The 26,782-nt window shown below is 57.4% G+C and overlaps 2 protein-coding genes across 2 annotated transcripts; one reads left to right on the top strand and one right to left on the bottom strand.

The window, feature by feature from the left end:
* Positions 1 to 845: 845 nt before the first annotated feature.
* COLEC11 (collectin subfamily member 11) lies at positions 846 to 26,577 on the top strand. Its single transcript, XM_057743611.1, has 6 exons — positions 846 to 982; positions 8,418 to 8,489; positions 20,984 to 21,055; positions 23,471 to 23,524; positions 25,442 to 25,537; positions 25,714 to 26,577. The coding sequence occupies exons 1-6, from the start codon at positions 865 to 867 to the stop codon at positions 26,103 to 26,105; spliced, it is 804 nt and encodes a 267-aa protein (XP_057599594.1). The 5' UTR covers positions 846 to 864; the 3' UTR covers positions 26,106 to 26,577.
* On the bottom strand, positions 12,247 to 12,801 carry LOC130857811 (60S ribosomal protein L17-like). The gene has a single exon (XM_057743613.1). It carries the CDS (start codon positions 12,799 to 12,801, stop codon positions 12,247 to 12,249), a length of 555 nt encoding a protein of 184 aa, XP_057599596.1.
* Positions 26,578 to 26,782: the final 205 nt, after the last annotated feature.

Raw genomic sequence — 26,782 nt, 5'->3', positions numbered from 1 at the left:
ACAGATGTCCCCAAGCGCTATGGCATCCAGACACCAAGGTCCCATGGGGCAGGCCTCACGGCCTGCGTGCTTCCTCACCGGCCCACGGCGGGGGTATCAGCACGGGGTGGGGCCAGCTGTGTCCTTCCAACCTCTGTCTCTGTCCCGCACCCCTGGTGATGGGTGCTTTCTCATTGACGTAAGGAGGTAACTGATAAGCTGCAGATGTGGCGGCGGCATGATACCAGTGAATTCTGTAGCGTGACGTTGAGTAAAGTAGGTGAGACCACACCTGGCGTGATCCCGTGTCTCGCACACTCAGAACCAGGCACCCTAGACACTTGTCTAGGAATGCATCCTTCGTGTGCACTGAGGCTGTTTCAGACACAGCGGGAGGAGGTGGGCTCGCAGGGCAGGAGGGCGGCTCCTCCCAGGGGAGGGCTGAGGGCGGGGTGGGCGCCAGGTCAGGGGCCCTGACACGTGAAGCGGAAGCGGGCGGCTCGCCAACCTTTGCTTGATGGCCGAGCGCCAGAGTTTTCCCGTGGCGATCAACATGCCGTCGTGTGTCCTGAATGTCAGGTGTGAAGAACCTGAAGGAGCACCTGGAGTCACACCCCCACTGCCGGGCAAAGGGGGCGTCCCGAGTGAGACAGAGAGAGAGACAGACGGACAGAGACAGATAGCCGGTCGCAGGGAGAGGGATGCGCCAGAGCACGGCGAGCGGCTCCAGGACAGCGGCCGCCCTTGGCCCCGCATGGAGCGGGTGGGGTGGCCGGCGTGGCCTGCGCGCGCTCCGTGGCTGGCCCGGGTTCCCGAGCCGCCGGCCCTGCTCACGCCTGCCCGCCTTCTCCTCCCTTCAGGAGTCAGTGTCCCGCGTGGCCCACCATGAAGCCGGGGCTGGCGCTGGCCGGCCTGGCCTTCCTGTCGGCGCTCGGGGCCGGGGCAGCTCAGCAGATGGTGGACGACGCCTGCTCCGTGCAGATTCTTGTCCCCGGCCTCAAAGGTAAGGTGGGCCGGCCCGGGCTCAGGGCTGCGGTGGCACAGCGCGCGTCCCGCGGCCCCGGGCCGCCTCGGGGTCTCAGCGCGGGCCGGGCCGCCCCAGCGGTGGCCCCGGTTTCCCCTTCTGTGCAGTCCAGGGTCGGACGGTGCGTGAGGTCCGCGCTGGCTTTCGGCGGGGATCCTGTAACCCTGGCCCCCGCCGCGCGTGTGCAGCCCGGCCGTCTCCGCAGGGACCCGCCAGGCGTCCCAGGCCTGTTCCGGGCCGCGCGCTCGCCCCGCCGGCGCCCCTCAGCCTGAGATGATCTTGTCCTGCAGATAAGGCCGCTCCGGGCTCCGGGCTTGGGGGAGCTTCGCAGTTTGCCTAACTGGGTCATGTAGCTCTGAAGCCTAGGCTCCTACATGGTTCCTGAGAGCTCTTTATTCCTCCTTCTAAAAATCAAAAAACCTTCTCTGGTGCTTTGCCTACAATTTGCCTGCAGGGAGAGCTGGTCCGCCGACCAGCGGTGGGTGGGCGCCCACACAGGCGGAGGACCTGCCCTCAGAAAGGGCCCGCTTTCTACCAGGCACGGGCAGCGGGGCCCAACCCTCGTGGCCTCCAAGCATGACCGGCCCTGTCCTTCGAAGGCCCAGTGCAGATGCAAAGGTGGGGCCCTTGTTAAAAAGGTAGAAATAATTTCAAGACAGGGACAGGGCGCCTCCACCACGTGGGAGGAGCTTGCCCCTCGGGCCTCACGATCCAAAGGGCAGCGGACAGGGCCCCGCGTCCGCCCCTCCCTCACCTCTCGGGCCGCGTGGGCCGTGGACCCCGAGCCCAGACTCTGCCAAGCGGGCCCTGCAAGCAGGCTGCTGCCTCTCCTTGTGGGCTCATGTTGTGTGCTCTCCGCCCTTTATGAGGATGACCAGTGACAGAGCCGGGCACCCCTGGAGCCAGACGGTGCGACAGAGACCGGGGCTCCTGCTGGGAGCTGGCGAGGCCGGTGGCCTCAGCGAGCAGGAGTCCTGGGGCGAGCAGGGCGGCCAGTGTTGGGACCGGGACACCAGGAGACCCTCCAGGAGGGCAGCCCTGTGCAGCCGCATCCCCGCTGCTGCGGGGAAACAAGGCCATCGGCCTGCAGCCCACACGAGCCCGCGGGCCCTCTGCTGTTTCTCACGATAAGCAGCTGATCCTCTTTGAAAAGGTTCATCACGTGGGAAGTAACTCAGGCTTTCTAACGGCGCTGCTCACTCGGATGTTGGGGTGAAAGAGGGCCTTCGCCCCCGACCCCGAGGTGTGGGTTTGTGCAGCTTTAAATGCATACGGTGGTGGAGAGAGCAGGACCTTCACTCTGGGAGTCACTGCCCTGTCGGGACGCGGGTGGCTGCCTGGGCCCTGACCCCTGACCCCTGACCCTTCCCTCCACTCTGGCATCCAGGGCGGAGGCCTGGAAGTATGCAAGGCCCCCGCGTGGTGGGGGTGGGTTGCAGGCCTCAGTGCATGGTCTATTCTGTTGGTGAAAGTCTCTAGATGCTTCTCCAGGTGCTGAGTGGGGAAGCTTCACAACCATCCCACCTGTCCTGGGCCCCATGATGCCATCTGACCTCAGATGTGTGTGGCCCCTCTTTCTGAGGCCTTGAAGCCGGTGGGAGGATGCAGGCTTTGAGACACAGTGGCCCAAGTTTGCCAGACAAGCCATATGGGGGTCTCTCCATCCACCACACGGGGCAAGTGGTACAGCCTCTGTGAGGAGTAAACGGTGGTGATGTTTCCAGAGCACAGGCTTGCAGGTTAAGGAGGTTAGTAATGAAATTGAACATCTGTTTATTTTCTGCTCCTAAAATCACTCGGGCTGCGGAAGCACCCAGCTCCTGACTCTGGAGCGAATCTCTGATAACCTGGGAAACACCCCAGGAGGAGGTGCTAAACAATGGTTTACACGTGTGTTAATTGTTATAGAAAGTCAGCAATTTTAAACAGTCCCTTTCTAATCCCATTAAAAATATACAAATACACAGAAATAGGGAAAAGAGCTAGAAGGAGATACCCAGACAAGGTAGCAGCAGTGCTTCTCTCTGCGCGGGAGTTGTGGGTGTCCAGGAAAGCTCGGTCCAGATTTTCTGCAGTTTAACCGCATTCAAAATTTAAATATAAAATCGGGACAATATAGAGACTCGGATACCTCTGGGTTTCTCGCACTTCTTGAGGGCACTGCTGAGACTGAAATCTGCATTGGCGATTTCCGTCTCAGAAGCGCCACGTCCAGAACCATGCTTGCTCCCATCTGCGGGCTCGGCGGGTCCCCTGCAGCGCTTCCTTCTCCGCGGGCAGTGCACCCCGGGGACACCTCACCTCCTCTCAGCGGTGGTTCTCGCCGCCCGACACCTGCTGTGCTCGGTGATGAGCCCCTGAGTTGCCAGGCGGAGGCTCGGTCCACGGAGGGTGACCTGCGGCTCCTCTCCTGCTCCTCCCACGTGTGCGGACTGCGCGCCTGCCCTGAGCAGACACGATGCTGTCCTTCCACGGAGGGGTCCGCTGGGGAGCCCACGTGGGCCCTGCACTCCAAGGCGCACCCTCTAGCAGATGGTCAGACAGGCTCCCAAGCGGTGCAGAAGCTGTGTGTGGTGGCTGGGGCCGTGGGGGACACGCAGGCCACGTGCTACCCACAGGTGCGTCCTGCATCCAGCATTTCAGCGGCAGGGTTGTTTCACACGTCTGGTTTCATGCTAGTCTGTCCACCCCAAAGCAGCAATTCTAGTGGAGAAGCAGTATATTTATGAAAGCCCCTGGAATCTGGATATCTTGTTGTTTTTGAATTTCCAGCTCTGTTGGGGTACAACTGACAAATAGAAGCTGTGTCTATTCAAGGTGTACATGGTGATGCTCGAGTATGCAGGGACCTTGTGAGCTGACTGCAGTCACGTCGATGGGCACGCCCACCTCACCTGGCTACCCCGTGCGTGTCTTGCTCTGACGCAGCAACGTGCGGCAGCGTGAGTTCCTGCTTTGTGATGAGAGGGTGCTGACCTGAAGCAGGGGAGGGATTTCATTGTCCTGAGGGGAGAAATCTGCTGCCGGAGAGCAAGTTTGGGGCTTCTAAGCAACTCAAGTTCAGGTGCATGTGGATGTGTGTCCCCTGCAGAGCGAAGCTTGGCATCCCGGCGGGGCCCCTTCCCCGGATCCGCGCCCTGGGGAGCGTGGGGCAGCGGCGGGGCGGCCGCGCCCTGCTCAGCGCCTGGTCCCACTCAGCTCGTCCTCAGATCCGTCTCCGCCCGTGCGGACGTTCTGTGCTGCTCACAGGACGCAGAGAGCAGGGTGCCGCCGGGAGCAGAGGGAGACAAAGGGCGCAGTGCAGAAACGGGGGTGCTTCTCCATCCTGGGCTCCTCCGTGTTCACGCAGTCAGGGTCTCGGGGGGGTTAGGACTTTCAACCGTGCGGCGTGTGGAGCTGCAGCATCTCACCTGGCCTCAGGACACAGGGGACATCGGGCTGCCTCCTGCCCTCTCCGAGTGGCTTACTCACCACTAAGCACCCTGGCCACGCAGGGAGCCAGGGAGGGGACGAGGCCACCCGAGAGCCAGAGAAGCCTGGGGAAGGTCTGATTACAGCCTGCGTGTCAGGAGCTGCCTTGGTCGGTGGAGAGAAACACAATACAGGCCCTGCTCTTAAGATGAAAGAGGTGGGTGAGTGCCCTTCATTGATGAACGTTGCAGGGACCCCACTAGGGCCGGGCTTAGCCTGGAGGGGAGGAGCCAGTGCCCGTTTCCGTGGAGATGGAGCCTGGAGGCGCAGGTGGTCTGTGTGCTGTGCTCCCGTGGGGGACCGCCTCCGTCCCGTCCTGGTGCTTCCTCCTCTGGGTCCACACTGGGCTTCAGAATCCTTCTCTACGTGACTCCAGGCAGCCGTATCCTCGAGATGAAATTCATTTGCTGTCACAGACCTAAAAATAACACGATCTTTGCATTTGGCCAGAATAGAACTCCTTTTGATGGAAAAGCAGTCTTTCTTTATGGCTGGAGAAATGGGTCGTAGGTAGAAAAACACTGTGCGTTAGCAGCCTGCTGGTGAGAGCTTTTAAAAGGGCATCGGTATTCATACAGGTTTTATCTAATTAATTGGAGGAAGGTTGATAAAGCCAGTACTGTGACTAACAGGTGCACTTGGGAATTTCGCGCTTCTGAAATGCGGCCCTGGGCCTGTTTCCTCTTCGCCTCTGGTCTCCCTGCCTCTTTCCCGTCCTGACTGCCTTCTCTTCCAGAGCAGGGGCCAGCGGGGGACGTGGCTGCTTCTCCTCTGATGAGGCCTCTGCTGCCGGAGTTGCAGGGCTGGCTTGTCGCCTGTCTCTGGCTTGGTTCTTCATCCGTGATGTGGACGTGGTCCTTGCCTCACGTGGGGGGTGGGGGGAGGTTAAATTATGGAAATAAGTGAATGACGTGTGTGAATTCTAAGAGTTTATCTTAATCAGCAGAAGAATCGGGTGGTTTGCTCAGTGTTAATTTCCGGTTGTTGACAGAGCCCCCGTGCGGTCCAGGGCTCTCCCGGGTGCCCTGGGAGACACAGGCAGGCGCGACGTGGACCCTCAGTGCAGTGGGGGTGACGGGCGTTGGGCGCTGACAGCGCTGACCTCTGGCCTGGACTCTGCAGACACTATTCTCACGGTCCCCCCGGACGCAGGGCTGGGGCCGTGCCGTCTCCCTCCAACAGCCTGGTGGGGGCGTCCGGTGGGCTGTGCGTGTGAGGTCTGAGTGCCGTCTGCACTGGGCCCTCCCATTTCGTCCCACCTCACCGGTGCAGGTGTCCCTTTCTCTCCTCACTCTGTGGCTGGCCGCATCTTCCTGGTTCAGCAGGTCTCTGTTAAAAGCCACTTCATCAGAGAGGCCTCTCCTGATCTCGGGCTAACTACAGCTGTTTTGTTGACGTGACTGCTTCATTTCATTCTGGTTCCCCATTGTTGCTGATGAGAACTCTCTGTCAGTCTAATTCTCATTCGCCTGCACGCAGTCTCTAAAAATTCCTTTTCCTCGTGTCGCTTATAGAATCGTCTCTGTCTTCTGGGTGTTCTGCGTGTGCCTCATTTCTCCCGCTGGCGCGCAGCAGACACTCGCGCTGTGCTCTTCGGCGACTTTCCTTTGTGCCGGGAAATCACAGCGATGAAATCTTCACCACTCGTAAGGCTTCAAATGTGTACCAGCTTTCCTGGAATTCCTGTGTGATGGGTATTGGCATTTGTGGGCTTTTTCTTCAACTCTCAACTTCATAACTTCCAAACCAAACCAAACCTTTCCAGCTCCTTCTCTCTGTGTTGCCGTGTAAACAGGCTCTCCACCCTAATTTTTGTTTGGTGAATTAGCCTTTATTGTTGGCCGTCCTGTCACTCAGCCTGTCTGTGGAGTTACTTGTTTCAAAACCTTGCCTCATGCACGAGAGTCCCCAGGTGGTGCTTTTTCCTCGCCGTTTGCTCCCGTTCGCAGCGCTCCTTCTCTCGCGTCCTGGTGAGGATGTTCGGCGTCTGGTTTTAGAGCGGGTCCGCGGGTCCTGTTTCCAGGGCTGCGATGTCTCCTTCAGGATGTTGGCGTCCCTGCAATGTCTGCCGATTCTTGATGCTGACGTCAGTCTGTGAGTCGGTATTTCTTGCTAGACTATCAGCACTTCTCCAAATACTACTCCTGGAATGATTTCCTGTCTTTTTAAATGATAGGAAAAAACCCGAGAACTACCCAGAGGTTCAGGGGCCCCATGTGTGCCCTTCGGCGGTGCTCGTGGAGCCGGCTTGGCTGTGGCGGGGGCGGCAGGGACCTTCCTGGTTGTGTTGGCACTCGCTTTGGTACCTCTTTCTTTCCCGACATTTTAGTGGAATGACACCCTCCCCACCCCCACCCCCGCATCAGGCCAGATCATTGACTTGGGGAATTTCACCGGGGAATCCCTCATCTAAGGGAAGCCTCTCACCAAGTGAAGGGGCGTGTAGAGACGTCACAGAGAAGGAGAGCTCACTTGAACGTTGGCCTACTCTGTGCACACCTGGGCAGGGGCACTGGCCACACGTCAGCACCCACACCCACTCCCCGGAGGCAGGTATCTTGGGAACTAGATGAGGCCGTGAGATGATGCCTGTGGTACGGAAAAGGGTCCCCATCGCAGGAGGAAAAGAGCTCCAGCGAGGGGATGAGGAGCAGCATCCTGGGGAGGCAGGAGAGAAGGTGAAGCCCGCACAGGTGGGTTGATGGTCACGGCTGACTGGGTGCAGGCAGCAGTGTAAGCAGAGACCTGGGCTCCAGGTGCAGGCCTGTTGGGAGGAGCTTACAAACGGGACATTGTTTCTAACTGCATTGGGCTGTTGGTGGTTTTGAATCTCCTCTGAGGAGGGAAGTATAACGGGCTCTGTGTTTTAGGAAGATGGTTCTGGAGTGGGGGCGGGGGGCGACCGGGAGGGGCCTCCATGTTCCATCAGGACTCGGTCCTCTGCTCCCACCACGCCCTGTCCTGCTCCAACAGGGTGTCTCCGCGGTTGTTTGTCACTCTGTCTCCTGCCCCGAACCGCGTGAGGGCGGTCTTGAGGTTCACTCACCTCCAGAGCTGCAGAGACGCGGCTGAGCGTGGAGCCCCCGGGGAGGGCGGGGACACGACGGGAGGGGGCGGCCGGTTGGACTTCACAGAGCTGGGCAGTTGCTTCCATTTATCCGACGAGGGAGACGGAACACCAGAGACGACCGTGGGGCTTGGAGCTTGGAGTCTGCGAGAGTCGATGTCTCAACAGCAGAAGCAGGAAAGTCCGCAGAAGAGACTTATTTCTAGGGAAAACCATCGGGTTGATTTGGGATGTGCTACGTGTGGGGTACTTGGGAGACTCAACAAACAGCCCACGTCCCCATTTTGGTTCTGAACAAAATAAGAAATAAAGCAAAATGTGCCAAAATGTGGTCAGGATCTGGGATGAAGCCTGGGGGAGCATGTAGCTTAGGATCAGAGCAGGACGCACCTGGCCAATGAGCCCAGACCAGGTGCACATGCTCAGCTGGTTACAGGTGTCCTCTCATGGGAGGACCCTGCCCCCGAGCAGGGGTGTGCCCTCTGGGGGGGTGAGGGGTGGCTCACACCGAAGGGACAAGGGGATGCTGACTCATGTACCCAAGTTTATTCTTCCCAGATGTACTGGCCAGACAATGGGGAGCCCTGTGCCCCGAGAGCACACTGGGCACCAGCCCAGAGGGACGGTTGGAGAGAGGGACAGATGCGCTCCTGGAGGGAGTGGCTGGGCAAGGACGCAGAGTCCTGAGAACAGACTTGGGGAGGGAGACCGGGAGCCCTCCTAATGGAGGCCAGGGGTGGGAGGGGGTCAGGAGGAAGGGGTGAAACCCCCTGGGGCGGGGAGGGGCCGAGAAGCTTTCTCTGGTCGTCCCTCTGCACAGACACTGGAGTCCAGTGCCCTGAGCGAGGTCCTAAAGGCATGTGACTTCTTCCGCAGGGGATGCTGGAGAGAAAGGGGACAAAGGCGCACCAGGACGGCCTGGAAGAGTCGGCCCCACGGGAGAGAAAGGTATCTGCTGCCCCGGGCCCCCGAGGGCACAGCTGGTGCACTGGCTCCTGCGGGCGCTGTGGGAGGAGAAGGCGGGTGGGGGATGTGAGAGGGGTCGCATACCTGTGCAGGTCTCAGGACTGGCGCAGGGGGCAGAGGGGGCTCTTTATGTAGCGCTCTGGGTTCTGGCCTGCCTGGCACCGAGAAACGAAGTGTCTCCTGGGAAGTGCGCATAACAGGGTGGTTTCGTGCACAGACACTCAGCACTGGCTCTGCGTTATGTGCAAAACAGGGATCCCGTGTGACCGTTACACGTGTAAGTGCAATTGTGAGGGTGTGCAAGCAGTGATGGAAACAGTTATGTAGGCGTGCAGAGGAGAAAGAGCCCAGATTTGGGTGGGGCATGGGGGAGGGGGTGGCACCGCGGGCTCCCGTTTATGGCTAATGAGCGGAGTCACCCTGAGTCTGTTTCCTCATCCGTAAAATAGCGCCATGCAGCCCGCTGCCCGGGGTTGCGCCGAGGCCTCGGGAAGCTGATCCTACCTATGCAGTAGCACACGGCACCCGGCGAGCTCAGTAAACGCCATCACTAGGGCAGACTGACTTCTACGGCTTTAAAATGTGTGAAGCCCGTAAAAGCTGTGTATGGAAGTGCGTGGCCAAGGCTTACACACTCCTGGTGAGAGCGTGCGCTGAGGTTACACAGCCTTCCCCCGCCCGCCGCCTAACGCCGGCGTTAGGTGGTTCTCGTAACAGCACAGGTAAAGGTCGTGGTGTTTTGAAGCCCATGCACTGCTTTGTCATTTCTTGAGGCGTGAGTTGCGTACATTCTCCTTTTGGAAGGTACCCTCCGTGGGTCTGGCAGTTGCAAACACCTGTGAAGCCCTGAGCGTTTCTGTCACCACCATCCCTCCATCAAGCCCAGGCGCTGATTTTTATTTCTTGTTTTCTCTTTGCTCATAGCAAATTAATTAAAAAATAAAAGAACTATACTTCTGGCTCAAAGTCCAGAGTGTCTAGAAATTATTCACAGTGGCTGGCCTCCTTCCTGGCCCCACCAGCTACCTTCCCCACTGACAACCACTGCTTAGTTTCTTTACCTTCACAGAGATATTTCGTAACAGTGGACAGAACTCCATTTGTCCCTACTTCCCTACAAACAGTTGCAAGATGTACATACTGGGTTTGTTACCTGAGTCCAAGTTCGCTCTGCCGGGCTGCACCACAGGCCAATAAATCCCAGGGGAGGGAGGTGTTGGGGCAAGGAATAGCAACTTTATTTTATTTGGAAAGCAAGCAGACTAGTGTCTCTAAAGAACCATCTTATCCGGTTTGGTTGCCAGTTTCTTTTATGGAACAGAGAGGGGAGGAGGGGAGGAAGTAAAGAGGTGTAAGATTTGCAGATATCCCCTGGAATGGCCAGCCTCAGGGAGGGGATGGGTTCATTTCTTCTTCCTTGCAGCCATCCACAGGTGTGCAGGGTCAGGATGCTTCCCTGAACAAAGGCACTGTGGTTTAGCATTCAGGCAGAGGGACAGGTTCCCCGAGGCAGGCCACAGTGTACAGACAGTATCCTTTCAGCGAACAAAAGCAACGGGAAGCAAAGGTTAAAGTAATAGAAACAGACCCAACATGTAGTCAGACTTGGCTCTTCCCTGTTACACGTTGTTCTGCATTTTGTTCTTTTCACTTATCAGTGTGCTTGGAGGTCATTCTACAGGAGGACGTGCAGGTTTTGCTGGCTCTCGCCTGGCGACGTGGTGCCCGTGCTTTATCTAACTGCTCTCCTGTTACGGCAGATTTACAGTTTCCTGGGGCCTTGCTGCAGCGAGGACTCTTGTAAATGTCATTTTAATGTGCGTGAGTACAGCTTGAAGATAAATTCTGGGCAGTGGAATTGTAGATGGAGATGCACCTGCATTTGAAATGTTGGCGGCTATCGCGCTCCAGAAGGATCGAATGCATTTGCCCTCTGTTTCTGGAAGCGCACAGGAAGGCGGACCCCATTGTCCTCACCACCTCAGAAAGCTGCCCGTCTGGGAGCCGTGAAAGGCCATGTCAGGGTGGTTTTAACTTGGCTTCTCTTATTGTAAATGAAGTCAGCTCATTTTTCACGTGTTTAAAAGTCATTTGTATTTCCTTTCTCTTTTTCCTTTTTGAGGGTTGTCTTTTCAAAAACCCTTCTTGGGGGCTTCCTAGGTGGCGCAGTGGTTGAGAGTCCGCCTGCCAATGCAGAGGACACAGGTTCGATCCCTGCTCCAGGAAGATCCCACATGCCACGGAGCAACTAAGCCTGTGCGCCAAAAAAAAAAAAAAAAAAAAAAAAAAAAAAACCCTTCTTGGGTTCTTTTTCTTCTTGATGTGTAAGACACTTGTATTTTCTGTACCTATCTCTGGATGTTTCCTTAGGATAAATTGGCAGCTGTGGAATGAGGAACTTGAGAAGAGGCTGTCCCTAGCAGGTTCTCCTGCTGCTCTAACTGAGCCTCTTCCCCTGCTTTCCTCCCCATCTGCGTTTGCTGAGAAGATACAGGAGGGACTGAGGGTCCCAGAGGCCCTTTGAGAAACAGGGCGTGGGTGTCAGGGCTGAGGCTGGTGCCGCTGAGCCTGAGGAGAGGATGGGCTCCGCGGTCAGACCTGAGTGTGTTTTCTCACCTGTAAAAGGGGGCCGCAGAGACAATTGCTTCATAAGTTTTCGGGTTATAGTAAGTTAAAAGTATCTTAGAACTAAAGCGTTTATTATTTTTTACTTTCGTATACATCTCATAAAAGTTGAAAGCGTGCTAGATACATCATGTCACTTGTTTTATTATGGAACTAATTGTGACGTTTACACCGTGATAAAGTGGATGTTCCTCTGTTGTGAGGATGACGTCACGTTTCACAGGTAGGACCTGCGTGTCCCCCATTCTGGATGGCCGCAAGTTCACTTCCATGATGCCATGCTGTCGATGTTTTTTCAAAGTAATGATGGTTGAGCTCCGCGCACACATGGCAGTAAATGCCTAATTTCGTGCCGACGTGGACCCTTGGCTGCTCTCTCATCTCCTCCGTCATCATCATCGTTCTCTCTTATTCTCACTCTTGAAAAGGCAGGACAAGCACGCCGTGACTGTAAATGCTGTTGTCAGCGTCTGAATCTCCTGACGGAGATGAACAGCCTAACTCGTTGTGTTTTCCTGTCATTAACTACTGTGTTGAGTGCTGTTAGGTGCTGAGAGCTCAGAGGGGCCACCTGGAGCCCCAGAGCCAGTGGGGGAGACATACGTGCACCCTGGAGGGTAAATTGAGGCAGAAAGCCACGGGGCAACGTGGAGGGGAATTTGGCCTGGACTGAGAAACTGCCTTGCTTCAAGTTTTTCTAACATGTAACAGTAAGGTGTGCTCATGATAGAAAATTTACATATAAATTTGCTGAGAAAAATCACCCATGATAAAATCATCCAGAGATAACCACTTACTTTGGTCTGTTTCCTTTCGGGGTGGCTTTTTTTGCTTTCTCGTAATTATATTGTATATATGTTTGCACCTGTTTCTTAAATTTAACATCAAATTTTAGTGTAAGCATTTCTTTTTTTTTTTTTTTTTTTTTTAGTGTAAGCATTTCTTATGCCGTGAAGTCATTTGATGAATGTCTACCAACCATGGATAGGTTAAAACTCCATGGGAGACAGTGGGTTCCAGAGCGGAGTCCTCTGTGGGGTTAGGGCAGGAGAGGGGAGCCTGGACCGGCCCTTTTTTTTTTGCTTTTACATTTGCATTTATTTTTTTGTGGCATTTATTCCTGGGCCATAAGTTTCTGTTTCTTCAGTTTCTTCTGGGATATATTTTTCTTCTGTGCAACCTCCTCTTCTGGTTTAGGAACAATCTGTTCTTTCTCAGTAAGAATCGTCTCAATGTGGCAGGGAGAGCTCATGTATGGGTTAATCCGACCATGAGCTCTGTAAGTCCTTCGCCACATCCTGGGGGCTTTGTTCACCTGGATGTGCTCAGTGACCAGAGAATCTACATCTAAGCCCTTAAGTTCAGCATTACTCTCTGCATTTTTGAGCACGTGCAGTAAAAATTCAGCACTCTTTTTGGGCCACCGACCCTGTGTCCAGCCCCACTGTTTGGCCTGGGCACACCTACCAACTCCACCATTGTAACGACGGAATGGCACACGTTGTTTCTTTAAAGTGACATCCTTCAGATACTTGGTGGCTTTTCGGATATGCATACCCTTAATGGCCTGGGTAGTTTCATGAGTGTTCTTAAAGTGAATGCGAAGATTTGAACCTCTTGACTTGCATGACTTTGTGGGGTTTTCTGGGTCAAGTGAATAGCGGACCATTTTTAGAGGTCACCTCAGGCCGTTTGCCAGAAATGCTGGACCGGCCTTTTAATGCTGTGTGCGGGATTTCTCTAGTTGTGGCGAGTGGGGACTACTCTTCATTGCAGTGTGCAGGCTTCTCATTGCAGTGGCTTCTCTTGTTGCAGAGCATGGGCTCTAGGCATGCGGGCTTCAGTAGTTGTGGCTCATGGGCTCAGTAGTTGTGGCACATGCGCTGAGTTGCTCCTTGGCATGTAGGATCTTCCCAGCCCAGAGATCAAACCTGTGTGCCCTGCATTGGCAGGCAGATTCTTAACCACTGCGCCATCAGGGAAGTCTCTTAACATGTGTTTTGAAAGGTGGCTGTGGCCCGGGCCTGTTGGGCATGTAGGTCTACCTGGAGGCCCAGGTGTGGGCTTGTAAGCTCTGGCCATCTCCCACACACTGATGGCCACGGTTCCAGAGTGGGCTGCATGGCTGCACTTGGACTCGCCCGCGTCCAGAAACCGAGAGCTGCAGCCAATCTCAGAAGAGCTAGAGCAGCTTCCCCGTGGCAAAGCTCGAGGCAGTCCACGCTCAGGGCCTCAGGTGTGCTGGGAGAAGACCTCAGCTCCAGGATGCACCAAGGCGCTTCCCTGGAACCTTCTCCGGCAGGGACGTGGGATTCTCCCGGCCACCTTCCCATCCTCCCGCACCCCCCTTTGTGGGGTGCGTTCCCACTCAGCGCCCTGCTCTTAGCGGACTGCAGCTGCTGCCTGGGCGCACTGTCCCCCACGGAGAGCAGTGACCGCTGCAGGGTGGGGGCTGGGGGGACCTGCCTGGTTTCAGCATCGGCTTGGTTTCTGCTGAGAATGGCAATGGGGGTGGATCTGGGCACCTGTCCAAGGGCTTCTTGCAGGGCTTCCTGGGATGAGCGCGCCAGGGCGGGAAGGGCAGGGTGTGGGTGGGGCAGACCCTGCTGACACCAGCCTTGCCACTTATCAGCTGTGCCAACCCGTGAAAGCAGAATAACAACATATTCGGTATTATTCCCGTTTGTGTGTTTGTGTATAAAATATTTATTCAGCTTGCTCTGGGTCTTAGTTGTGGCATGTGGGATATTCGTGGCAGCATGTAGGATCTTTAGTCGAGGCATGCGGGCTTCTTAGTTGCGGCATGCCTGTGGGATCTAGTTCCCAGACCAGGGATGGAACCCAGACCCCCTGCATGGGGAGTGTGGAGTCTTACCCACTGGGCCCCCAGGGAAGTCCCCCACCCCGTATTGTTCGTTTAAGGATGAACGTTGAGAACTTCATACAGCAAGCCTGGTGCACGGTCGGCGCTCAGGCAGCTGCCTTGCTCCTGCTGCCGAGCTGTTCCAGCCCCACCTGCCCTGGCACTGAACTCGAGGGGGGCCTCGCTCGTCTCAAACAGCGGCCCTTTCATGAGGGCCCTTCAGGGTCACCTGGGACCTTTCAAAAATGGGTATTTCCACTTGAGGCTGTGTTATTTCCCCAGGGGCACATGAAGCCAACTTAAATCCTTAGTCCTGTGTATGCAGTGCACTTACATCATTCACACTTGATTTTCATTTTTTAGGAATTATTTTCACTGGAATCACTTTTTACCCATGTAAAATTTCCCGAAATCCTTGAACAGTTTTAAAATTTTATTTTTTACCTACCTCAAATCTTCCAATCACCTCTGCCATTCTGGGCTTTAAGTGTCAGTATTTGTACCTGGTTGAAAATTTCAGCTCTAAATTGTATAGAGAGGACTGTCCTGTCAATTTTTAGTTAAGGACAATTTTTCCCTGTGTAGTTTTAGCCAACATCAGCTTTATTTTATGATGGTTATTTCTAATAGTAACATTTTTTAATGAAATTGTCAGAAGACTAAAAGCTCATTTTTACTTTCTTGCTAGCTTGTGAAAAAGCTGAGAAATTCCCTTCAGATAGTCAGAAGTCCTCAGCAACGTCCACTCTCCCCAGTTTTGCACATTTCCGTTTCCCCCACGAGGCCTCCTCCTTTACCTGCCATCTTGTTCCTGACTGGGGTCTTTTTCTTTTTTTTTTAATTTATTGGCTGCATTAGGTCTTCATTTCTGCACGTGGGCTTTCTCCAGTTGCAGCGAGCAGGGGCTACTCTTCATTGTCGTGCGTGGGCTCCTCATTGCGGTGGCTTCTTTTGTTGCAGAACATGGGCTTTAGGCGCGTGGGCTTTAGTAGTTGTGGCACGTTGGCTCAATAGTTGTGGCTTACGAGCTCTACAGCACAGGCTCAGTAGCTGTGGCACACGGGCTTAGTTGCTTCACGGCATGTGGCAATCTTTCCAGACAAGGGACTGAACCCACGTCCCCTGCCTTGGCAGGCAGATTCTTTTTTTTTTTTTTAAGAATTTTTATTGAGATACAGTTAACAGACAATAAACTGCATATATTTAAAGTGTACAATTTGGTATTTTTTTTTCTTATTAGTAATGTATATATGGCAATCCCAATTTCCCAATTCATTCCCCCCCCCAGTCCTCCCTGCTTTCCCCACTTGGCGTCCATATGTTTGTTCTCTACATCTGTGTGGCAGGCGGATTCTTAACCACTGAGCCACCAGGGAAGTCCCCTGACTGGGGTCTTCATGTCCCATCAAGGACCCGGCCCTCGGAAGGCCCTCATTAATTGTTTGGAAGATATCTTGACATTCAGTGTCTTGGAATATCTTTGAAACCTGTGGGTGACCTGTCTGTGGCCGACGGCCTCAGGTGTCCGTGCACCTGCCCCTCCCCAGCTTTAGAGAAGTCTGCAGGCCAAGGCTTCTGGCCACACGGAGCTGGGTTCATCCCTGCTGCCTGCTGGGCAGACAGCCCTTCTCCAAGGATGCTTCTCAGACCACGGGGACCAGCGGGGCTTGTGCAGCCTCAGCTTTGCTTTGGGAGGGTGGCCTGAGATGGGGCACGTCCGTCGCCAGCGCCGGGGGTGTGGGTCACTCGGTGCTGTGGGGGGTGGGGGTGGGGGCGGGACTGCAGGTTGATCACCAGGATCTGGACACCGTCCACTGGGCGCCCTTCTCACCTCAGCTTCCACAGAACGCGAGCTGTGTCGACGCGGGGCTGTCGCGGGGCTGTCGCGGCGCCCTCTTTGGCCGATTGCCGTGTGCTGTGTGGGGGCGTCTCTGGTCACACACTGAGCAGCCCCCCTGCTGGGAACTCAGGACAGCTGCAGGAAGAAACGCCTGCAGCTGGTGGCTGCCTTTTTTGGAACAACACGGGCGGAGCCTCCCGCGGTCCGTGGTCCTTTACTGAAAGGAGAGCAGACACGCAGCCAAGAGGCCGCTGGGCCCTGGCCACAGCAGCCGGGGACTGGCCCGGCCCGCGAGGGTGGAGGGCGGCCGCGCGGCAGCCGTGGGCTGTCTGGGCTCCGTGCTGCGTGCGTGGTGTTGGTAGAAATCGCTGGGGAAGCTGGACGCCGGGTGCTCCGGGGGCCCTGTCTCCTCTGCAGAGGACCGTGCGAGATCGCCATTAAAATGAATGAGAGTTAGCAGCCGGCTGCGAGCTGCCCCCGTTCCTCGTGTGTGTGCAGGGGACGAACGGGCGTGAGCGCGCTTCTCCCTGGCGGGATGGGACAGAAGGGCCGCCGCAGTCACAGCTCCCGGGAGCTGCCACCACCGGCCCTGGGGACGTAAAGGGGCCCGTCTGAGTGTGTCTGGTGCGTTTCTAGTCATCCCCACAGCCAGGGCGGGGAGATGTTTCCTTTTGCAAAAAGCTTCTTGTCATTTGGAGCCGCGGGAGGAGGCAGGACCGCCGCAGCAGGGCCTCCCAGGTCCGCAGCCGCCCTGCTCTCTGCTGTTTTCCGAGGAGGGACTGCCTTGCAGACGGCCTTGGGTTGCCCTCAGATAGAGAGCGTGTGGCCGCCTCAGGGGGCTCTCGCCTTTTCTCCTCCAGCGCGCCCCAAAGATAGAACATTCCTGTAAAGAACGCAGCCCACACCCTCGACAGCTGTCGTGTGCAGGGTGGCGGCGCAGGGGCTGCTGGGGGCTCCTGCTTCCCACCTTCAGCCCAAGTGCGGCGAGGATGGAAGGTTTGCTCGGTGTGTGTTTGTATGTTTGAACGTGTAGTTTGGGGGCATGTATACGTGTGAATAGAGAGATGTGTGCATGCATGTGTGTGCCTGTGTGTGTGTGTGTATGAAAGTGCATGTTTGGGTGAGTGTACGGAGGCACATAAGTGTATATGTGCGTGTGTGTGCACGTGTACACACACATGTGTATGTATGTATATGTGCCTGTGTGTAATGTGTGTGTTCCTGTGTATGTGTATGAATTGTGTGTGTACCCGTGTGTGTGCGTGTGTGCACGCACTACCCAGCACACGCACTGCCCACGCGCGGCAGGCACCCACAGGTGGCAGCTGTTGTCGCCTTGCCCCCTTGGGGCGGGACTGATGGCTGGGAGCTGTGCCTGGCGGGGCACTGGTCATGCTGTGGGGGGGGGGGGGGTGACCGTCCGCTTTGGGCCCAGCTGCCCGCAGGGTGTGGCCTTCCATGCAGAGGTCCTCTTGTGAGGCCATCAAGGGGCGCTGTGGACCAGGTCTCACGTCCGAGGGCCTGGGCCGTGGCCTCCGAGGAGGAGGCGGAGTGCGGGCCTGAGCAGGGACAGGTGAGGCCTGGCCGCCGAGCGGCTCCTCGTGGCTGGGGCGGCCCCGCGGGAGACTCGGGGGCAGCTCTGCTCTCTCTGGTTTCCCATTTCCCACCTTCTGGGCCCCAGGAAGGGTTGTTTGTCTCCCAGGAGCCTGAGTGTGTGCCCGGGCCCTGGAAAGGCAGCCTTAGCAGGCGGCTGCGTCTGCAGAGACCAGGCTGCTGCCCGCCTGCTGGGGTGCGGGGGCGGATGCCGCGGGGCAGGTGAGGAAGCCCAGGCTCCCGGGACAGGGACTCGTCCAGCTCTGTGTGGCTGAGGGGCTGGGACCCAGGCCTGGCTGGCCAATCACAGGCTGTGCCCTGGGTCCCTGGACAGCAGTCACACCAGCTGAGTGACTGGCGGTGGGTGGCTCCCCACCCTCTAATCCCCGTTTCTCTTCTGGGGCAGCGGGAAATTGCACCAGTCAGCTGGGGCTGCCGTAACAAACACGGCAGATGTTTGTTCTCTCAGCCCTGGAGCCTGGAGGCCAGAGACCACGGTGTCTGCAGCCCTGGTTTCCCTGAGGCCTCTCTCCATGGGGAGCAGATGGCCACCTTCTCCCTGTGTCTTCACGTGGCCTTCCCTCTGCCTGTGGCTGCCTGGGGGTCTGTTCCTCTTCTTACAGGGACACCAGTCCTATTGGATTAGGCCCTCACCTTTCTGACCCCATTTAACCTTAATCACCTTCTGAAAGGCCATCTCCAAGTGTGGTCACACTGTGGGGTTAGGGCTTCAACATGTGAATTTCGGAGGATATACATTCATCCTATACCAGGTGGTAATGGCAATGGCATCGTGAGGTTGAAGTCCATCAGTACATGTGGACGCACTTTCCTGGTGCCCAGTGTTCCTGGAAGTATTCTGATTTATCTCTGAAACATGGGAAAATGAGCAGAACTGCCCCAGATGGCAAGCACCTCTGCTGCTGACCTGACACCCGCAAGGAGTGGGTGATGGTAGAATCTCAACCGACATCTGAGGAGTGCTGCCTGCAGGGTCTGGCCCGGTCTTGCTCCAGGGCCCCTGGACTCACCCAGGGATGTGTTAAAATGCAGATGCTCCTGCGTGAGCTGGTGGGGCCTGAGGCTCTGCCGCCTGTGCAGGTCCTGGGGCCGTGGGTCACTGCTGAGGAAGCAGCCTCCCAGCTCGGAGGTTCTCCTCCCAGCGACGGTTACAGCGGCCGCGCTTCGGTGCCCCGCTGAGAGCCAGACGCCTTCGCCGACGGTGCTCGGGTTTCCCTCAGTGCCCAGTGAGATGGTGCCGTCATACTATCACTAGCCCCGTTTCATGGGTCAGAGACACACAGAGATGGCACCGTCGAACGACAGGGGCACGACCAGCGGGGCCCCGGGGACCGAGCTCTAAGCCTTGCGCACGCGGCGCCTCGCGAGTGGGTGGGCGGTGCGGTGGGCCTGGAGTCTCAGACGAGCAAGAGAGGCGTTGCTGTCACAGGACAGCATTTTGCAGAGAGAAAACAGAGGCACAGAGGGATTCAGCCTCGAGGGCAGAGCTGGTTCGCAGACCTGGGGCTGCCTGACCCCAGCCTTGGCCTGTGTGCACAGCCTCCTGCTCTACCGCCTTCTCGCATCCCAAACCGCAGGGGTCTCCAAGCCTGGTTCTGGGACCAGCAGCATCTGCACCCCCTGCAAGCTTGCTGGGGGTGCCCCACCCAGACCCACCCTGCGGCAGGTGACAAGCCCCCCGGGGCACTCTCACCCTGAGGTGTGCAGACCTGCCGCACCTTTGCTCCCCCTTGGGCCGGGGCTCAGGACCCGCCCCCACCCCCCTGTCCTGTGAGATGCTGGCATCCGATTTTCCATACCTGTGCCTTTCTCAGAACCCCCTACATCAGAGGCCGGGCCCCACATCCTCCAAGGGCAGGAGCTGGGCTTGGTACCCGCTGCGGGCAGGGGCGGCGTGTCAGCAGCAACCTTGAATTCATGGTGAAGTTTGGCTGTGCATTTCAGAGATGGGCTGAATGCTAAAGGCTCTGCAATCATCCTCAGGTTATGACTTCTTTACCGCAGCAGGGTGTGTGCTAGACCCTGACTGCGTCCTTCAGCAGATGAAATGAATCATTAATTAATGGTCTGCTAAGCTGGGAGGTTTTATGTGCGGTGGTGGGGGCGTGGAGGAGGGCGCGGCGGGGAGGGCTTCATCCCTTGTCTCTGATCGCAGGTGTTTCCCCTCCAGGGTGCTCCTCCGAGCCCCCTAACCCTCCCCCTGTCTGCGCGGGGCAGCAGGAGCCGTCTGGGGGAGCAGAGGGGTGGGCAGGTGTTGTTCTGAGCTCCCCTCTGCAGGGACCGGGCCTGCTCTTCCCGCGGGCGCCTCCTCGCTGGGCCCCTGGCCCGGGTCTGCGCTGTCAGCCCCGCGGCGGGCTCCTTCCCCACCTCAGACCCAGTCCCCTCGGGACACCTCTCCTCACTCGAGCCGGCATGTCGACCTCAGGGTGTTGTCTTTCTGCGCCTTCTCCCTCCTGCCCTCCAGGGACCGGCGCCCCCTCTCCAGAGGCTCGGGCACCTTCGTCCGTCCCCTTCGTCCTCACCCCTCACACGGGTCACTCGGGTGTGGTCACTTCTGGACATTTCTCCCCACCCTCCTGACACCACTCTCCCCACCCCGGGCAGCCTCCAGCTGGTGCCTCTTCTCCCCGATGACCTGCCTCTGTCCCATTCAGGCCTTGTACGTGCGTGACCAGCGGCACGGTGACGTGGCCCCGGCTGGTGGCTTTCCCCTCCCTGACTCCTGGATGCCTCCGTGGAGCCCCCAAGCTGGGTGGGGGCCCTTCATCTGGGCCTCCTCAGAGCCCTGGGCATCTCCTATTATAATGCTTTACCTGAGTTACAGCTGTCTTCTCCCCTTCCCCACCCCCCGCAGACTCCGAGCCCTGTCACTGCTGTGTCCCCAGCATCACGCCCGGCACACGGGGTCTGGGGCAGGACTCACCTTGTGGCCGGACCACGTCCCTGACCCGGGCACGCCTCGTCTGCACAGTGAATCCCCCCTGTAAGCAAATGAGAGAACGTACGTGCATGTGCTCTGTGCAGACACGTCATCCCCGTGCGGACGTCCGCTGGCTCTTGAGGGGGGCGGGGCTTGGGGGCGTCTGCATTTCCGCTGTGGTTCACCCCTCCGCCCGTGTTCTGTCCTCTGACCTCCACCCGGCCTGGGCTGTGGGAACATCGCGGAGCCAGGACCTGCCTGCTGGCCGGAAGTGCTCCGACGAAGGCGCCCGGTTGAGTTGAGGACGCGGGGATGTACCGCGTGGGCTCCTCTGTTGTGTAGCGCGAGGTGTGGCTGCCTTCGGGAAATACATCAGCAGGTGACGTGAAGAACCTGTCGGTGTCCGTCGCATACATGACCTCAGAGAGAGTACGATAAGAGCTGTAACGTGTTCAGTGTCCTCGTGTGTGTGTGTGTGTGTGTGTGTGTGTGTGTGTGTGTGTGTGCGTGCGCGTGTGTGCATGTGCAGGTGCGTGTATTCACGGGAGAGGATACGCAGGAGGTGAGCGCACTAGCTGTGCCTCCACCAACTGCGATCTCATTGTTTTCCACAGGAGACGTGGGTGACAAAGGACAGAAGGGCGGCGTGGGGCGCCACGGAAAAATTGGCCCCATTGGTTCTAAAGGTATGTCCGTCGCGCCGCTGCTCCTGCTCCCTCCTCGCAGGCTCACCCCCGGCGCTTACACGGTGATTGGCTGGTGGTGGCCTTTATGCGGTGTGCTTCATACATGATAAGATCTGTCCCGGTGTTTGCACTTGGAGGCGAGCAGACTCGACCGGGTGCCACCAGGTGGGGTGCGCCCCGCCCTGCAGGGTTCACGGGCCACCCGGGCGGGGGTGGGGGAGAATCTGGGCCCCCGGTGACGCAAAGAAGGACTGTGTTCTGGACACACTGTCTGTGCACCTCCAGCCCGGGTGGCTGAGGCTTTCTGAGACTGGGCGTGGCTCCCCACGAGAGCCAGTGTCCACGCGACCCCGTGCGGCCCGCACACCCCCCGAGGTGGGCAGCGCGGGAGACGAGGCCCAGGGCAGTTAAGGGGTTGCTCAGCATCTCCCGGCTCTTCCGAGCCCCCACCCTCACTCAGCAGGCATTTTCTGAGCCGCTGGCTCACCCTGTGCCCCTGCTGGACCCCGAGGGCTCGGGGTGAAGGACGCGAGGCCCCCAAGCCCTGTGGAGGGCTTCCCCAGGTCCTGTCCTGGGTGCTGGCGGCAGGTGACCGAGGCTGGGGGGCCTGGGGTGGGCTGAGGGGCGGGGGCGGGAGGGAGCGTGGCCGTGGCCTGCTCTGCCCAGCGTGGCGCCCGAGGTCCTCGGCCCCATCACCCTGCCTGGGGCTTCGAGCTGTGAGGGGGTCCAGGTGGCCTGTTCAGATCGATGGCCATGGACCTCCCCTGGCCCAGCCTGACCATGGCAGGCAGGGTCCCTCGGCCGGGACTGTGACGGGGAGGGTGGCCAGCTCGGCGAGCTGCATCTCTCCTCCTGGCAAATCCGTGGGGAGCGCCTGCCCCACGGATTCATCGCAGAGCACACGGACACGCGTCCTACAGAGAGGGATACGGCTGCTTTGAAAAAAGTTTAAAAAACTGTGGTAAAGTATTTGTGACATAAAATTTGTCACTTTAAGTGTACAATTCAGTGACACTAAGTACGACGGCAACATTGTACAACCCCCACCACTATACGTTTCCAAAATGTTTTCATTACCCCAAAGAGAAACTCTGTCCTCATGAAGCAACAACGCCCACACCCCTCCAGCCCCTAGCAACCTCTAATCTGTTTCTGTCTCTGTGAACTTGCCTATTTAGATATTTCATACACATGGAATCATACAATACTTGTTCTTCTGTGTCTTCTTTCACTCACTATAGTTTCCGAGGTTCATCTGTGCTGTAGCAGGTGTCAGAGTTTCCTTCCTTTATAGGCTGAATAATATTCTATTGCACGGATGGAGCACATTTTATCCCTTCACCTGCTGGTGGCCACCAGGCTTGTGTCCACCTTTAGCTGCTGTGAAGAGCGCAGTGGATATTGGCTACAAGCAGGGATGTGCATGCTCTCGACACAGCATGTGCTCTGGGTAAATGTCAGAGTCTCACCAGGGGACCGCGTGCCAAGAAGCCCTTGTTGGGCTCAGCTTACTTGATCTGCTCCATCTCTGAGACTGCCTTCCTGGGCTCTTGTCAAGCTGAACCTTGAGTCATTTTCAAGCTCCTGATGTTGATAAAAGGAAACAAAGTAACCACTTGGGTGGAGACTGCTGAGTTCTCTCCCTCCCCATCAAACAGAACATGACTCTCCAAGGACGTAGAAGTCACTGCCCCTTCACTGTCCCAGGTCAGCTGAGATGCTTAGGTTCTCTCAGGGGGGAGATATATAAGGCTTTAGGAATATTCCTGTGATTTAAAAATGCATATCCCTTGTCTAATTTTGGAGCAGCTGGAAGGGGTCTGTTGCCATTATTTTCTCTACCCTTTGTTTCATAAGTTGGGAGGAATGGAGGGGCAGACTGGCTGAGTGGTGTGTCCTGTCCACGGAAGGCTGCCACCCCGGTGTCCCGATGGCTGTGCCCCTTGCTGCCTCTCGGGGAGGGTCTGGGCGGACGGATCTCAGTGTGATCACGAAGAGTCTTTACTCTGTTTGGATGAGGTCACCTCTAAGGTCCATCCATCTCTGATGTCACCTGTTCTACGTGAATTTTCTTGCCGTGATGAGGGACGTGGAGAGAACTGGCCCTGGGTGTTACGGATTCCTGAGATGGTAGTGTGCTCTGGGAGACAGGCTGGGTTTTCCCGAATCGACTTACAGAATGCTCGTCTGGTCACCCCCGCAGTCCCGTGGTTTGTGTGTGTTCACGCCACACAGACAGAGCCTGAGGAAGCAGGCGTCTACAGACCACACCGCCCTACGGTTCACCGCACGGGGAGGTCTCGGGGAGGCCCCAGGGCCCTGCACAGGGAAGAAAGAACTTTCACCTGGGCACTTTAGACTCACAGAACACGCCTCACGCCCGCTTGGTGACTTCAGCCTCGCTTCTCTTTTCAGGTGAAAAAGGAGACTCTGGTGACATAGGACCCCCTGGCCCTAATGGAGAACCAGGTATGGCATAAAGGGGCCAAGGATTTTTTAAAAATGTATCAAAACTGCACTTTTAAAAAGTATAAATCGTGACATAAAACTGTGATAGGCTGGGAAACAGCACGTGGAACTGGCACGCCCTCCTTGCGCATCCCACCCTCCTGTGGGCGTCTGGGGATCCCTTTTCCTTCCGCCGGAATGTTTTCACCTCCCGTTCGGGGCTGTGGTCTGCCTGCCGACTACGTGTCGCCACACGCGTCGTGATTCAGCTCCAACACACACGTCCTAGGTGCACGCTCCTCTCCTGATGCGGCTCTGGGAACCGCAGGACCCCCGTCCGCTGGCTACACGACCACCCTGAAGAGCATGTCCGTACTTTCTGGTTTATCTTCCTCATTCTGGACGTGCTTGCGGCCGACTCCCCATGACCCTCCGGGTCACCGAGGACCCCGGCGCAGCTCAGCGGACGTAATGCACCTCCTTGGAGGTCATCCCTCCCTGGTGCTGGGAGACCTGGCTGCGGCAGCCCCTCGTCCTCTCTGCCCGCCATCCCGTCGCCCCTATTTCCTCCTCATCCTCAGAGGAGCCCTGCCTGCGGCCCCCCCCCCCCCACGTGGCACAGCCTGCTCCCCGCCCCACCCCCACTCCCTGGGGTTCGGCCGCCACCTCCACAGCGGCCCTCACGGTGCAGCCACCCGCCCACCTGCCCAGCACGCACCTCCACCCCGATGTCACTCAAGCCCTGTCCCCGCCAGGTTCGTGTTGTCCACGCGCAGCCTCCCCCACTTCCCTCCAGACTGTCCCCTGCGTCTGTCCTGTTTCCTGTTCCCGCCACCACGACTCAGGTTCTCATGCTCTTGGCTCCGTTACTGCAACACCATCCTAGCTGGTCTGCACCTTCCAGTCTTCGTCCCCACCACGTGTGACCACAGGAGACGCTTCACAGATACTAGGTTGAAGTGGCAGATGCAGTGTCTGTGTCCTTGGGTGGGCCCTTCCTGTGAGCTGAGGGGGCCTGTCAGGTCAATGCCAGCTCTGTCTCTCCAGAAAGCATCACCCTCAGACCTCAGCAAACTCAACGCAATGTGTATCTTGGGAAAAGTTCCATTAACACAAAAACACACACCCAAACACACCAGCTGTTCCAGATGCCGACGTGTGCAGGGTGGAGGGTGTTTGGGCTCTAAGTGATAAAGGATGCCTGAGAGCTTGGAAGACGGGGCCAAACGCTAAAGAGTATGTTCAGACTGGGGAGGTGGGCTGAGAACTTCGCAAGATGGAATGTCTCAGGAAAAGGTGAAAAGTCCTGCACCTGCACTTACAGAGTCAGAGCCGAGGGTGGGCGGGAGCCGGGCGGCCCCTCCAGGTCCGGTGGAGAAGCCAAAGCCAGCAGTGCCTCCACGGGAGACAGGTCCCCCAAAGCTGTGATGGGCGAGTGACATTCTGAGAAGGTTCCTGACCACGTGGAGCTCTTTGCGGCAGGAAGATTAGGGTCCTCTCCACGGAGCCAGAAGAAAATACCCAAACCGACGCCCACAGGCCGCGCTGGGATGACAGAACGTCACCCAGTGGTTCCAGCCCCACCATTTCCCTCAAATGTCCCGTCTCCTCTCCACCCTCACTGTCACTACCCAGACAGCCCTCGCCCGGTGACTGTCACAGCCCTCTCGCCCATCCCTGTCTCGCCTCCGCACCCCCACGGATGTCTTCCCAGGGTGACCAGAGCATACTGTGAACCCTGAATCGGACCTTGGCACCCCTGTTCAAACCTTTCCACTGCTTCCCCTTGCCCTTAGGGCCAAGTCCGAAACCTCCACCACAGCTTCGAAGGCCTGCGTGTCTGTTGAATCACATTTGTACTTGGGGGAGGGGGTACCTCCTGCTTTTCTGAGCCCGCCGCTCGGTTAACCTCGTCCTCTGCCGGACGCGGTCCCCCAGGCATCCCATGCGAGTGCAGCCAGCTGAGGAAGGCCATCGGTGAGATGGACAACCAGGTCACCCAGCTCACAGCCGAGTTAAAGTTCATCAAAAACGGTAGGTGCTGCTTGGGGCTTCCGGCTCCTGTGCCTCCCCTCCCCCGCCGGCGGTAGCGGGGCTCCGGGGGTGGTCCCGGGCGGGCTCTGTGTCTGCTCTCTGGGCACATGTGCTGGGTTGGTGCTCGGGTTTGCCGGGGACCCGCGAACGCTCACCCTCCAGCCCTGTCCCCGCAGCCGTCGCCGGCGTGCGCGAGACGGAGCAGAAGATCTACCTGCTGGTGAAGGAGGAGAAGCGGTACGTGGACGCGCAGCTGGCCTGCCAGGGCCGCGGCGGCACGCTGGGCATGCCCAAGGACGAGGCCGCCAACGGGCTGCTGGCCGCCTACATCGCGCAGGCTGGCCTGGCCCGCGTCTTCATCGGCATCAACGACCTGGAGCGGGAGGGCACCTTCGTCTACGCGGACCGCTCGCCCATGCAGACCTTCAGCAAGTGGCGCGGCGGGGAGCCCAACAACGCGTACGACGAGGAGGACTGCGTGGAGCTGGTGGCCTCCGGCGGCTGGAACGACGTGGCCTGCCACCTCACCATGCCCTTCCTCTGCGAGTTCGACAAGGAGCACGTGTAGTGGGGCCCTGCTTCTCCAGGGTCGGCCGGGCCACCTTGGCCACCGGGTGGCTGCCAGCTGCCATGGCGGGTGGGAGGCTCTTCCCACCACCTGGTCCCCAAGCAGGAGCGCGGGGTCCCCGGTAAAGGCTTGGAGAGTGGTGCATGCTTAGGTGAAAAGACAGTGTTTCTGGGTATTATTTCTGACTTACTACTTGTATTGTAGCCAGAATATTCCTCCTGTAATTATTACTCAAAGTATGAAATGAACTCTTTAGGTATTACAATGGTTAAGCACAAACAGCGGTAGTGAGGTCTTCAATAACTATCTTCCTTTTAATTTGTATCATGTATGGAAGAGAATCCTCAACTTCAATCATTGCTTCTGTAAGTTATATTAAAATGTACGTTCCTTTTCACTATTAACTAAGTAGAAACAATTTTGCTTCCCTGCAAACCCAGATTTCAGGAGAAAGAAAAGTAAATGCTCTGAATTTGACAGCTGAATGTGTGGTGCGTTTTGTCCTCTCTGTGTCTTCACTAGTGGCATTCATTGTCTATTTCTGTATCACTGTCACCCCCACACGATGACTCGTGACAAAACGTCAGTGTCCCCGCAGGTCCTGTGGGGCAGGGCTTCACCCAGGGCTTGGCGGGGCCCTGCCTCACCAGCCACACTCGACCGTGAGGTTGCAGGTG

Source organism: Hippopotamus amphibius, chromosome 7 (assembly GCF_030028045.1).
Source record: "Hippopotamus amphibius kiboko isolate mHipAmp2 chromosome 7, mHipAmp2.hap2, whole genome shotgun sequence".
In the NCBI taxonomy this organism is placed as follows: domain Eukaryota; kingdom Metazoa; phylum Chordata; class Mammalia; order Artiodactyla; family Hippopotamidae; genus Hippopotamus; species Hippopotamus amphibius.
The sequence above is the reverse complement of the archived record's forward strand: the minus strand, read 5'-3'. Positions and strand labels throughout refer to the sequence as shown.